The sequence below is a fragment of the Taudactylus pleione genome, unplaced genomic scaffold (assembly GCF_031769625.1).
Source record: "Taudactylus pleione unplaced genomic scaffold, aTauple2 ptg000336l, whole genome shotgun sequence".
Lineage (NCBI taxonomy): Eukaryota > Metazoa > Chordata > Amphibia > Anura > Myobatrachidae > Taudactylus > Taudactylus pleione.
Genome location: NW_028284737.1, coordinates 4,121,219 through 4,136,081, shown reverse-complemented (window position 1 = coordinate 4,136,081; position 14,863 = coordinate 4,121,219). Strand labels below are relative to the sequence as shown.

At 41.1% G+C, this 14,863-nt stretch overlaps 1 protein-coding gene across 1 annotated transcript in view; it reads right to left on the bottom strand.

The window, feature by feature from the left end:
* Positions 1 to 8,577: 8,577 nt before the first annotated feature.
* The window catches only part of SCAMP1 (secretory carrier membrane protein 1), a 39,810-nt gene continuing 33,524 nt past the window's right edge, over positions 8,578 to 14,863 (bottom strand). The window contains exon 9 of the mRNA XM_088443911.1: positions 8,578 to 13,060. Coding sequence (XP_088300037.1) covers positions 12,896 to 13,060 — 165 coding nt within the window. The 3' untranslated portion in view covers positions 8,578 to 12,895. The remainder of the gene's footprint in view (positions 13,061 to 14,863) is intronic.

Here is a 14,863-nt window from a genome sequence, read left to right as displayed (position 1 = left end):
CTTCATATAATCTCAGACTGATGAAGGGCGGCTCCCCCTCCCCAAAGTCCTCATCGGGAGTTTAATCAAAGCCTCTTGGGTGAGGCTTCCTAGTTATGGAGTCTGGGCAGAGTAGCCCTAAAGAGCTTTAGCATTAGGAGCCAAATATATTAGCCGACTATTAGCTGGTACATCGCAATTCCAGCGAGATAGTCATTAGATTTAAAGCACCAATTAGTTTAAATGCAAAACTAGGTTTGTTTTGCATTTAAACTAATAGCTGCTTTTTATATGACTGTCTTAACAGAATCGTGCCGCAAATTGCGGTCCGACACATTTGGCCTTAGCCCTCTTGTACTCTACAAAGAGCAGAGACATCTTTCACAGCGTTATATAAAATAAAAAAAAATATCAACATCATCATAATAGTATCAATAATAATTCCTTGGCAGACCTGATAATAACCCAAAATCCTAAACATGATTCAATCTCAAATTTTAACAATAACACAAGCCTTAATCCAAGCCAAATCTTTTAAGGGGCCTATCCGTATGCCGACTATCTGCACGATGCGACCAAAACCAGGAGGTTTTGGTTGGATCGTGCAGAAAGTAAATGGATAGTCGGCATGGACCAGCGATTCGCGTGCACGACCACGACTATCTACTGAACATGCCCGTCAACCTGACGACGGTCGTCAGGTTCAGCATGTTCAGTGATAGGGAGGTCGGGCTCTGCACTGAAAGACGTTCAGTGAACGCACCGCACCTCAGTGACCTGAAGGTCTGAGCACTAGATGTTCAGACTTCCAGGTCTGCTAATGGATAGGCCCTTTTACGTACTCTCATCTTACCTCTCCACTTCATGGATTTGTACCAGTGGGGGAAGAATAGTTTCTTTATTGTACAGTTTGTTAAAATTGTGCAGCTCATTATCGAACATGAAAGATTTTATGCAATCAGCTCCAGGGGACGACCTGTAGGATCCCGGGTGATACAGGTGTGCAGTCAGCCTGTGTTATAATCCTGTCGCTCCACCCTTGGACAAATGTGGAAAAGAAAACTCTCTGTAATAGATATTTATGTTCTCCTGCAATTTAACGCTTTTATTAAACCATAGTAAACAATTTGCCGCTCCTTTTGTTATTTTTTATATCACTGAATGTGACAATTTTCATTATCCAATTGTAGATCATCTAATCTTTTCAATAGTAAACCTGTGATGTTCCCATAATACATTACATTTTTGTTTCCATTTTTACAGCATGCATATGTTAATTCCAGTGTGATTAAATAATGAGAATCTGGATATGGGGCCATTGTTACATTTGAGAAATGAGAAATCACAGACGCCATCTTGCAACACAGATTGTTTCACCATAACACAAGACATAATTTACGCTGTGTCAGTTCTTACATTTACCAGTAGCAGAAGCTGTGCTGTACATTGCTCTGCTTACTGTATATCTTGATATAGATTATCTTTCATATCAGTAATTGTGATGCACAGCTTGTAATCTCATTCAGAGGCCATGTCTGATGCACAAGTCGTTTACATTTGCACTTACTAATTACGATAGTTATATAGCGCACAGTCTGCAGCGCTTTACAGAGAATATTCATTCACATCAGTCCCCTCCCCAGTGGAGCTTACAATCTACAGTAGGGTTATTTTTTTTTTTTTTTTTAATATTTTTGGATTTGGTGGAAACTGTATATACTGCCCATGCTTGCATGGGTGTACTCCAAACTCCACCCATGAACTCAGTGATTTAAAGGCAGCAGTGCTAGCCATTACACCAACCATGCTGCTCAATGAATGATGTTTGATCATTCTAGAATTGGAGGTATTAATTCAGTAGGGTACATAAAGTAATTATATGGGTATGCAGGCCAACACTTAAACTCTCTCACTTTCAGAGGATTGAATAAAGTTTCCATACATTTTCCAGTTTCTTTGTCAGAAATAGCATCCCATTCAGGCTGGGGCATAACATTAATCAAGCAAAAAACTTGCTCTTCAGCAACCTCTAGTGGCCGTTACATCATAATACAATCAAAGACTCAAAAGTGAGAATTTTGGTACCTTTGTAAATGAAAGCTGTGCAATTTTAGTGTATAGTAAGTTAGCTGGTGTGCTTAATCTTTATGCATACTTTAAATATAATGTACAATGCAGTCACCCAGTGGTTTGCACCAACTTTACCAATGAAGAACAATTGTCTAATTGGTGTTTTGGGGATCCAGATGCAGCTCCATCCTAAATAGGGGTGGCAATAAGTGGCCTCCCAGCTGTTGTAGAACTACAAACCCCAGCATGCCCCACCACCATTTTGCTATTTGGCCATGCTAAAACTGTTGCAAGGCATTCTGGGATTTGTAGTTCTGGTTTACGAACGCCTGATATATCGTTCCCCCACCGTATCCAGAAGCATGGAGTTGGCCGACAGATCTCCAGATCGGACTACGACGTACAGGAACGCGCAATAGTGTGTACACACTGGACGATTTGTCGTTCTGATTCACCTCAAAGAGACAAATCATCCAATTTATCATCTAGTGTGTACCCAGCTTTAGAAGATTTTAAGCGTACAGGTCTTAAAAGTTAAAAAATGTCGTGAGCAGTATATTTTAATTTATAGTATCAACATACTGAATATGCCCTGAGCATCATTAGATCTATGTTAGGATGCAGACGCCGGAATTGTTATGTGTATGGACACAGTGGCCATCGACATGCTGACCGCAGACCCCCATTACATTTACCAACTAAACACTATCCTTTATACGAGTTTAAAATATCTATAGATGATCTGTAGTATTGCTCCATTAATAACCCTATTTCTTCTGAGATACATGACAGGATTAGAATCTCTCCAGGACTCTTCTTTCTTTAAACTTCTTGTAGGTTTTATAGTTTCAGCATAATTAAGTTAGAAGGCTGATTGAGCCAATTTAAGGGCATCATTTATAATGTATATGAGAGATACAGCATGGTGGCATAGTAGTTAGCAGTGTAACCTCCTATCACTGATGTGGAGTTCAATTCTGCTGAGGGCTCTATTGTATGGGGTCTGAGTGAGGATTTGTTCCCACACCCCATACACATACCGATATATTAAATTGTCTGCCAAATAAAATGAACCTTAGTCTCTGTGCAAGGTTGCTAATAAAAGGGGCAGGGGCTGATATATATTCTCTGTACAGCACTACATAATATGGTGGTGCTATATAAATATTGGAACAACTTACATAACCCTGTAGGTTCCAGCTACACCATTTAGATTTGAGGAGTGTGATGGGAAAGGGGAATAGGGATAAGACCTGAGCACTGGTATGGAACCTCTCAATTAGTAAAAGGTATGTGCAGAGATAGTAGTGGTGGATGTGTTACCGTGATAAAAAAATGAACCCAATATTGGTTTAAAATTAGTACATAGAGGTGCTCCCATGAGAGTAATATAGAGTATACAGAATAAGGAGAAATACACAGTACTCTCCTTGGTGGGGCGCCATTTAGATGTCAGATTAGCCATGGACCAAAACTGAACCATTTTATTTGACCACAGACTTAACGAAACGGAAGTTGAATATATATATATATATTTTTTAAAGTTTATTTTAGCATTCTATGGCATTTATTTACATACTGTGAAACAGTGATGCCGATTGGCTGTACATTACACAGATCAGATTTTATTGAACGCGAGATTCAGGTGTTGATGAATAAAGCCGAACAACTGTGAGTACAGTTATAAAATCTGCCATAATTTACTTTACCCACAAACAAACCGGGGCACAGCCAGGGCTAGATGCAGCGTGAGGGCCAGAAATTGGATTCCATTCACCCCATGCCAGGATAGGGAGAACGGCTGCTTGCGTACTGAGGCACCGGGCTGCTTCCTAGGCTGATGCATACAGGATTGCTCCGACCAAAGGCAGAGTGCTTGGGAAGGGGACGGGGGCTGAGACACGCAAGTGGAATGGATTCCCTGAGTTATCGCTCACTGTAAGAATGCAAAAAAACAGGCAAGATAGAAATCCATAGAGAAAGGCCAAGGAATAAGAACACGGAGGACAAACAAATGGAAGAAAGGGAGAGAAAAGGTTTAAACTACAGGGTGGTCCATATGTGGCAACACCCTTATAAATAGGATATGAGGATAAAAATATTAATCCAGTGTCTACACATATATGTGAGTGGGGGGGAAACTTTTTAGGGTATGTCACCAGTTTTAGCGGCCATCGTGTAGTCGGCCATTTTGGCTGCAACTCTAATTTTTAAATTGGGGAGGTAGTCATGTGACTTATCAAACATCTAGAATTTCATAAGAAAAACAATGGTGTTCTTCGTTTTATCATATCATTCTCGAGTTTACTTTTGCAGGTAGTGACATTAATGACAAATAGCACTAACACAAACAGAACGTGTTGAGATTGTCTTGATATCAGGAGAATGAAGCACACGTGCTATTGCTAATTATTTCAACCAACATCACCCAAATAGGCCATCATTACTCACAGTGCAGTTGCCAAACTCCTTGCCAAATTTAAATAAACCAGATCAGTTGCAGATAAACCAAAAAGTGGACGACCAAAAAGCTGTTGCAGATGAAGCAACAACTGCTGCGCTGGCACCATTTTCAAAGAGCTCACAATGTAGCACTCGCCATCTGTCTCGTGAAAGTGTGATTAGTCGTACGGCTATTTTGAGAATTGTCTACACTTAAGTGGCACCCCTACAAGACTCAGATGTTGCAACACCTGACTGAGGATGACTGAGACCGTCAGGTTGAGTTTGCACACTGGGTAACCCTTCAACTGAACCCTCATTTTCCACACTAGGTATTGTTTGGTGATGAGACAAATTTCTTTGCTAGTGGTGAGGTAAACAAACAGAACCACAGGTACCGGTCAGAGACAAACCCTCCCTGGATGGATGCCTGTAGGGTTGCAGCCTCGGCAAAACAGTTGGTATGGTATGGTTTGTGGGTTATCCGTATTGTGGGACCATTCTTCATTGATGGAACATTAACAGCAGCACGTTACAAGAGGTTGCTAGATGAAGAGATTTTTCCTTCAATGTTAGGATATGAGGATGGGTCATATCCTAATTTCTTCCAGCTTGATGGTGCCCCACCTCATTATGGACTCATTGTCAGGGAAAATCTTGATGTGCAGTTTCTCCAAAGGTGGATTGGCCGTAGAGGTCCAGTCCAGTGGCCACCACGATCCCCAGATTCATCGCTGTTGAATTTCTTTCTGGGTGGTCACCTGAGGGAACGTGTTTATGCTGTGAAGATACAAGATTTTTATCTGTAACAACGAATTATTGATGCTTGTCTCAGATTCAGCCAGACATGTTGGTGAAGGTTCATTAGGAATGGGAAAAGAGAATAGCCTTAGCACTTCAAACATATAGTGTTAACTCTAGCTCTGGCGGCAGGCAGGGCGCCGGAGCTAGAGGGCAACTTTATGCGCGTCCGAAAAGGGGGCGTGGTCATGAAAAGAGGGCGTGTCTATAAGACACGTCCCCTTTTCGTCATACTTGGGGGCGTGCCCGGCGCTTACGGACATGCCGGGCAGCCCCCAAGCGCTGCAGAAAGGGAGAATAGATGCCGGGCGCATGCGCCCGGCGTCTATGCTCCAGCGGTGACCGGGACACCGCATGTTTCTCCACCGCGGGACACTGCGTCCCGCGGGTGAGAACGGCACCCGCAGGCTGTGAGGGCAGGGCGCTTTTTGCCCTCCAGAAGGAGGGCAGGGTGCTTTTTGCCCTCCAGAAGGAGGGCAGGGCGCCACGCCCCACTAAAACAGCCTAGCAGGAACGCTAAACATATCTTATAAAGTTTATGTTAAAACTTAAGAATGAATAAAAAATACATTAAAATGAAGAAACATTGTTTTTTATGAAATTCTGCATCTGTTTGATGTCACATGACTACATGAAAAAATAAATAAATTAGAGTTGCATCCAAGATGGCCAACTTCAAGATGGTCACCATACTGGTGACACACCCTAAAAAGTTTCACACCACTCCTATATCATGTGTGTAGACCCTGGATTAATATTTCCTTACTCATTTCCTTTTTATAAGGGTTTTGCCACACTTATGGAACCCCCTGTAAATTGTAAAGCATTACAGAATATGCTTGCACCATATAAAGGTTTACAAACAGCATTAAGCATTCAGCCATGCAATCTCCTTAATCAAACATTAGCGGAATAATGGGTCATTCAGATTTCAGTGACGTTCAAAGTGGCACTGTCATAGGATGCTCCCACTACAGCAAGTCTGTTCATTAAAATTCCGCCCTAGTCACCTGTGAGTTCTGTTATTGTGAAGAGGAAACGTTGAGGAGCAATAAAAGCTCAGTTACAGAACATTAGGACACAAACTCCCAGAATGGGACAGAGAGCATTACAATAGTTTGTCTGTAGCTGCAACATTCGCTAGCGAGTTTTAATCTGCCTACTGAAATAACTACAGAACTGGGTTTCCATGACCTAGCAGCGACGCACAAGTCTAAAGCCGGGTACACACTAGAAGATGTCTAGTGTGCCAGACATCTTCAGCGACGGGACCCGGCTGGGTAGCCTGCATCGGCAAGTGCATACACACTTGCAGAAGCTGGAAGCGACAAAGCAATGGTGGGGGCCATGCTGGATTCGGCAGCATGGCCCTCGCTAATAAAATCCTTCGTCGGCCCTGCATGTAGGGCTGACGGAGGATGTCGGCGACAACTCGCGGGAGCACGCATAGTCAGCGATATAGCGGGTACACACTAGACGATGTGCCCGATATACTACTAGAAAAACAAAAAACTGACCACACAGGATAAAAGTGTGAGATATATATGTGGGTATATTTGAAATGATAGATAATGTGTTTCCCTTTAACTTGTAGTTAATGATCCGCACTCAATTGGATAGTGAACCAAGTGTTTAGCTGTATGTTCTCTCTGGGATACAGGGAACTGGGCCTACAAGTTGTGCACCCCAGAGTCAGTATCCACAATGTGAAATAGCCTAAAGAGAAAAGGAACAAAAGAGACTCTATTGGGGGCTCACTTATAGGGATAAAATAACTAAATGTAAGGATATACAAACCTAAACTGAAACACTTAAGTGGTCACTGTGTATTGGGCACAATTAAGAAATAATACTTAACTTTAATTAAATGATTAAAATATCTCTTGAAACACAATTTAATGGGTTAAAAAAACAAGGCATATCCTCCATGACTGGCTTGTAATTTGTTCCAAGTACTCCCCCCAATTACAGGGGCAATTCACTCAATACTAAGCAGCAATCAGTTCCCATCTCAAAATGTATACAGCCAACAACAGGATAGCAGATTCAGCCATGTATCACATGAAAAAGACAATGAGACGAATACTTGGTCAAAAACCAATATATCCTTTTTAAAGGTTCCACAGTCTCCAAGCTGATACAATATATAAACAATCTGACCATGCAGTGTACATGATAGGAATCTGAAACACATTTATCCACTGTGTAGTGGGCACCATTAAGTTTCAGGTAATTTTTGTATATCCTTACATTATTTATTTTATCACATTTATTTCCATATTAGTGTGCCCCCAATAGGTGTTACAAAAGAAAAGAGAGCAAGCGCTACAAATACTTTGCACTGAGGGCTGCTATAGCTCAGTAGGTCACCCAATAGGTGTGCCCGATATGTCACACCGATCCATAGTGTGTACCTAGCATAAGATCATGATGTGCAATAGCAAGCGTTGACTGGAGAGGTGTAAAGCAGACTGCCGGATTATGGTGCCGTGGCAATGTATTTCCCGACAAATCAAGCTTCACCATCCGGGTGGACTGGGTTGAGCGGATGCCACGAGAACACTTGCTGACCAAACGCATACTGCCAACTGTAAAATGTAATGAGGAATAATGATCTGGGCTCATTAATCTTAATGCTACCGTATACAATTACATTTAAGAGAGTTGTGTGCCTCCAAACTTATGGCAAAAGTTTGGGGAAGGCTCTTTCCTGTATCAGCAGGACAATGATCCCGATCACAAAATGGTCAAAAATTGGTTTGCAGAGTCTAGTGTGGAAGAACTTGACTGGCCAGCACAGAGCCCAGACCCCAATACCATCAAACACATTTGGGATGAACTGGAACTGTGACTGCAATGCATGACTTATTACCCTACATCAGTGACTTAATGGATGCAAATCCCCACGGTCAAACTTTCAAAATCTAGTGTAAAACCTTCCCAGGAAAGTTCAGGCTCTTATAGCAGCAAATGGGGGTCCCATGGATTAGGAGTGATAAGTTCAACAAGCACATATGATAAAGATGATTTTATGATGATGATTTTATTGTGAACATACTTTTGGGCAACTTCTTTCCTATAAGGCCTGGCTAAAATATTTATACATCTCCATATATGTGAACCTCCACCATTCAGCACTATCTCGATATGAAATCCTAAACTACTCTAGAAAATTATTTCAGGGAACTTTTAGGCCCAACAACCCAGCAAAAATCAAAGTAATTACTAACACGGTCCCTACAAGCCCAGATTTACACTTTCATTGTGAACACAGAATAACACCTCCATAAATATGAATTTTATTCTATGACACTCTGTGTTAATACAATAAATATACAAAACATCTGAACTACTCAGACATGCAACACAGAGTGGGAAAGAGTACATTTGTACAGGACAACGATCCTCTCATTTTACCTGTGATGGGAGAGCATTATTAGTCATTTACAAAATATACAAACATCCTTCAGATAAATAAATCCAAGCTTTACAATGCAGAAAGATTGTAGAGTGCAGCATTCCAGTGTTTACAGTTGATTGAGTTACAGCGGACTTCTCACTACACGTAGTGAGGGCGGCCATTGTGTGCGGTAAATCATTACTCGTCTTGCCATTTCCCCAGGGACTAGTGACATTACCGAGGCAATAGATGAGAGGCCTCACTGAGGTGACCAGTTCCTATAATCGTATAAATTGACTTTTACGAGCATTAATTCAGCAGACAAGATAGCTACCTCCACTGCGTTTAAGTGGCCAGTCCATGTTAATGCATACAGAATTAGAACAGTTAGTGCATAAGACCAAAATTTCCTTCTAACCAAGAAAGTGTTTTCCAATCATTGAGCCGCAATTGGACCACGGCAATGGACACTCCGTATTTAGGTGTGGTTTGGTTTCTCCCTGTAGCCAGTTTGCTTATCTCATGTGGCAGAGTCTGAAATTTAATTGAATATTGTTGACATGGCTTAAAGAGCTGCCAAAACCTCCTAAGACAAAGATGTACAGCTGATGACAGTACAACGAATCTTATTTCTAAAAACTCAAATATCAAACAATATTTTTGTCAAAGTAGATTAAAAACTATAAACCATTAAGATTTTTTTTTACCTTACATGAGGTACAATCAGCTACATAACATGTACACCAAGCAAAACCATTCTGTGCACAACAATCATAGCAGATTTCATTAATGGTCATGTATTTTATATATAATAATTAGATCAATGTGCCTTAAAAGGTCATCTGGCCTACAGACTATTTACTGTTATAAATCAGAAGTCAGGAATAGTGCTGCTAAAGAAGGTATTTAGGTTTTTCTGGAACCCACAGCTAAATACAGCCAGGAAAACCCAAATCATTAAGTTTAGAACAGATTAAAAAGTTTGGAGGGGATTATAAAAGGGATGGCCCGGGAGAGGTACAACATTTTAGGAAGGAGCATCATCTTAACCACTGCTAGCTGACCCGGACCACAAAACCTCGGAACTGGCTCATGCTTTGGTAAGTGGCTCGAATGGTTTTAGAAGTATTGAGTAACAAAAACAGTGTTTAATTAAATATGGTATAGTAAGAACAAGTTGGATGGGGAGATGCTTACATGTGGGTAACCATCTTCTCTGTGTTCCATCACAGAATTCCTTAGAAAAATTAACGTGACCATTTATAAGATAGTATAGCGCAAGCACAAAACGTGCCTCTTGCCGCTCGGATGAATCCCCATACTACCGCTTGCTTCTATGCATATTTATAGGTTAAGCAAGTGGAATGAAGAGCCAAATCATTAGGGAGACCACACTAATCAGTAAGATGATGTCGAGCTATGGGACATCTGCACCATCAAAGGCAAGAAAACTATTGTGTTGTGTCGATGTCTATGTTTGAGAATAGTTTTATTACCCTGATGCTGTTACTGGCCATGTGCAGGTACAGTACTGTGGATCTGGTTTAGTTGCACAATGCTGTAAAGTTGGTATACACTAAATAAATAAAAAACAATAGATAAAAAAAACTGCACAAATGGTAGTCTCAAGTTGCTACATATGCTTCAGGATGAACGAATATTGATCAATATTTGTAAACTATACAGTACTGTAGTTTTTCATGCCGCGTCCTAGTGACAATACCTGCCGTACTCCACCAACATTACTGGATTAATATGGCTGAGTTATGCCAGTTATAAGAAAAACATTTCAAGTTGGGGGAACAAATCCAAGTGGTTATCTGAGATTGAACAACAGCTGACTGCACCAGAATTAGGGAAGCAGATGAAGTTTCTCCTACATTGTTATGCATAGGTTGCATAGTTGGTTGCCTATGTGCAGTGGCCAAGGAAAATCTTACAAACAGGTCTATGTGGTTGTTGTCAGATTGAAAAGCAATAAAATCTCAACATTTCATGCATTCGTCTTCTCATGGCGATTCCCCCCGATAGAGAACTTCTACCTTGGACACAGGTGGGATATGAAAATGGCTTCCTCCTGTAGTACAGCTCTACAGACATGGAAGGAGACGTTCCCCTTATAAAACGGAAACATTCATCCGTAAATCAATTCTTCTATATTAAGTCCCTTCGTTTCTGTGCATGTTGGATTTCCTTACATTTGCGCAAAGTGAAAAAATAAACTATGAAATGCAAAAGACGTATTGCCAGCTTATTTTAATGGCCCATATTGGAAAATGATCATGCCTATAAAATGGTGGTTCCAACATTTCAGCGTTAAGATTAAAGAAAAATTAAAAAACACTTCTATCTATTAATACTTTAATGCCACCAATTAGGTCTGACCGGGGTGAGCAGTTTTATTTACCAGTGATTGGTTTTCTCACAGTTAAAATATAAATATGTTTCACTGGTGACAAAAAATAAAAAAATGATCACCATATTTCACTAAAAACAAAAAATGATAAACAAAATCATTCCTATTGGTTTCTTAATTGTCCGTTGTTTTCTGGCAGTACAAGTCACCCCATAATGCACTAGGCTGGAAAGCCGGGGATCACTATTCACAACTGTCAATTATTCCTTAAAATAGAAAATAAAATGATACCTACATTAGGGCAACCATTTACAATTTATCATCACAGGTTTTAGATATGAAAAAACAAACAAAAAAAAAAAAAACAATGAAGGATTGCCTGTCCGAAGCCAAAGTGTGCAGATTTAGCGTCAGAAACTATTTAAAAGGAAGGATCTGTGGACTACGACCACGAAGTGACTGAAAAGAACACTATCATAATAAAGAGAGGCCATGTGTGATCTAAGTTAGAGACACAGGCAACTTTACATTGAAGAATCTTCTAACGTGGTCTCATGCTTTCAGGAATACTTCAACTTGCAATAACAATATCCGTGATAGTCGGGTCTGTAAAAGACCTTTTCAAAACATACAGCGAGTTAAGTACTTCCGCTAGAATGACTATAAAATAACCAAATAAATAAAAAGAACAACAAAGCAACGTAACAATGCACTGCATAAAATAACAAAAACAGCAACATGGAACAGTTTACAGAGACCTCACAAACACACGCACACACAAGACACGAGGAGGCTATAGAGAGACTCAGCGTGATCACTGATTCTGCCTTCCTTTTTGATCTTCAGCACGAATGGGCACTACAGACTGTAGTAACAAGCAATTCTGTAGCAGTAGGATGTACCCACACCAAGCATAGATGGTCCTAAATACAGGTTATCGTTTAGATCAAGGCACACTAACAGTCCAGGTTTTAGGGATAGCCATACTTGAGCACAAGTGATTTAATTAGTACCTCAGTTATTTTGATTTAACCATCTGTGCACAATCAGGGATATCACTAAAACCAGGACTGTTAGTGTGCCTTGAGGACCGAGGTTGGGAATCACTGGTTTAGACATTTAACAAGTGGTGTCCTTGTCCTTAATAGACATAACTCAGTATTAATGATATGGGGTAACACAGCCTTGCAGCTTCAGTGTGGTGTCTCTAAGACGACAGATCAGCTGGAAAGTACCTTTAGTGCTATAGCCACTAAAATGTAAGAAATAGATGCATCAGTTACTTACAATATGTATGTGTGGTAGCTCACTAGATTCTCTAACAGGGAACGCACTTCTAGAATCTAATGTTCTATACTTAAAATATGGTACGAACAATAAAGTAAATACAATAGAATAAAAATGTGCCCTTTAGCGCAAAACATGAGCAAAATACTTTCAGAAATCAGAACCTCAAGACGATGCCAACCTAATTACTCCATAGTCACACTACAGTTACCCACTAGAAGTCTATAGACAATATTTGGGACTGAGCTTTCTGCTCTCAAGAAAAATTAGGATGAGGAGGCCAACATTATGATGGGGGGAGGGGGGGAGTGTATAGGGGATCTAGTAACAGCATTATTGGTTTACGCCATGCACAACCAATAAACCCAATGCGTGCCTTGGGGTCCCTATACAGAATGGGACATTCCAGTGCCCACTGGCATTGACCGGGCTGGATTGAACAAATACACATGGCAAGTGCAATTTCAAGTCTTTTGTGGGGTGTTGCATACATTGCTGGAGGAATAGAAAGTGACTGAAGAGAGATGACTGTGGTAATGGTTGCCTGTAGCCCGACTCCCTTACATCTGGTTACCCTTAAAAGCATTCTGGGCAGCGCTGCTTGCAGCTGTAGTGGCCGCATTGGCTGCAGCAGTCTGCACGGTTTTGTTAGACATCACGCCTGTAGCAAACTCTTGCTGGGCCTTCTCAAAGCTGGCACCCGTTGTCCGGTACAGTCCGTGCACCTGCAAGAAATAACACAAAGCAACAAGGGTCACCAATAACATGGTAGGCTGCTGGATATTACAGTTATAACCTAAACCTTCACACATGCACTTCCCTGTAGCTGGGATATTGGGAATGTACAGTGTTCAGACTTTTTATGGTGCAACTTTATACATACAGATGTGACCTCATACATTATTGCAACGATAGCGTCATACTGCCCCTCTCCGCGTGCCTGGTTCCAAGCAACTTGGCTTGCACTGAACATCTTTTTTGCTCTAAAGTGCGTCTTAGTCACATTAAACAAACCAGATGTGACAAAACCACTGCACTGATCAATTTCATATGCAACACGTGTATATCTGTGTGCAATGAATCTGAATCCGTATACGGATTACTGCGATGCAGCAGCCGCAGCTTTTTCACGCCACATTTCGTTGCGCTTCATCTTTGAATTTGTACATTTTTAAAACTAATTCCTGTGCGGTTAATGTCGCAGCCAAGGAATCTCTGGTACGGATTGAGTGGCGTTTTGTTGCTCCTGCGGTGTGAAAAAGTCGCTAATATACTTGCACCAGGCATCTTACGGCGCGTGGCGTATTGAGGCTTGGTGTATGAGGACACAACTGTACACTCACCCACTTTGATATAATGCTCTTAGGGCCTGATTCAGCAAGGAGCGCAGTTGCCAATACACACGCAATGTGTGATTGTTGCGTACTGCGTATGGATCGCAGTGTGCATGCATGAAACGGTCACTGCGTTCGGGACTGCGATCGCAGTGACTACGCAGACCCAATGCAGAGTGATTGACAGGAAGTGCAGTTTGCGGGTGGTGACGGGGAGGTGGTCGGGGAAACGCAGGCGTGCCAGTGCGTTTGAACGCCGCTGAATGGGCATGCCGTACGCAGCCTGAGGACTCATAGCGTGCAATGAAGTTAGCATTTTCTTAGTAAGGTCAGAGCTTTTGGAAGTGTGCGTGAGGCTGTGTGTACTCAATTGTACCGATGTTTTCGCAGTCTTGCTAAACATTACGGATGTGTGTAAGGTAAAGGGGGCGTCCTTATGTAGTGCTGCGGCAGCATTGCGATCGCAATGAATTAGCATACCATCGCAGTTGAACTGCGTGTGTAATCGCTTTAGCATTCCGTAGTGAATCAGGTCCTCAGTTGGTTCTGCTGTCCCTCGTGCTTAGCAGGTTTTACCACTCACCACAGAACAGATCACATTCTCTAGTAAGAATAAACGCTGCAGTCATAAGTCACTTGATATCATGACCTGCTAATCACCTGCCTAAGTACAGATCCCAAGTTTCACTTCTTGGTCTTAACTGTCATGTTCTGGGGATGGATGGATATTGGCTAAATAATAGCTTTATAGACGAACCAACCTTTAAATGAACTCCCCCACATCTTACAGAAAATAAGGCATCCTATTGAGATTTGTTACAAAATGCAGTTTTTAGCATTACAATTATTTAATTAGACTGGGCTGAAAGGCAATGTGTGGGCTTAATTAAGAGGAAAGGCCTTCTATATTAGAAAATGTGCTTTCTGAGATCGGACAGTAAAAAATGTTCAACAACAATATAAAGCATAAAGGTTTATAAAGTATAACGATACAACCATTGCATTAAGGAAAATGATGTCACTTCAGTTCTACCAGCTAGAAAAACAGGGATTAGGTGCCAATTGTGAGTTGCAGTACGTGCGGTCAGTGCCAGATTTGTTATCTTGAAAGTCTGTGATGGGTTTCCCTGTTCAATATCACTCATCTTTTCAAATTATATGATTTGAAAGTTTAAAGAATTTTTCTTTTATAAA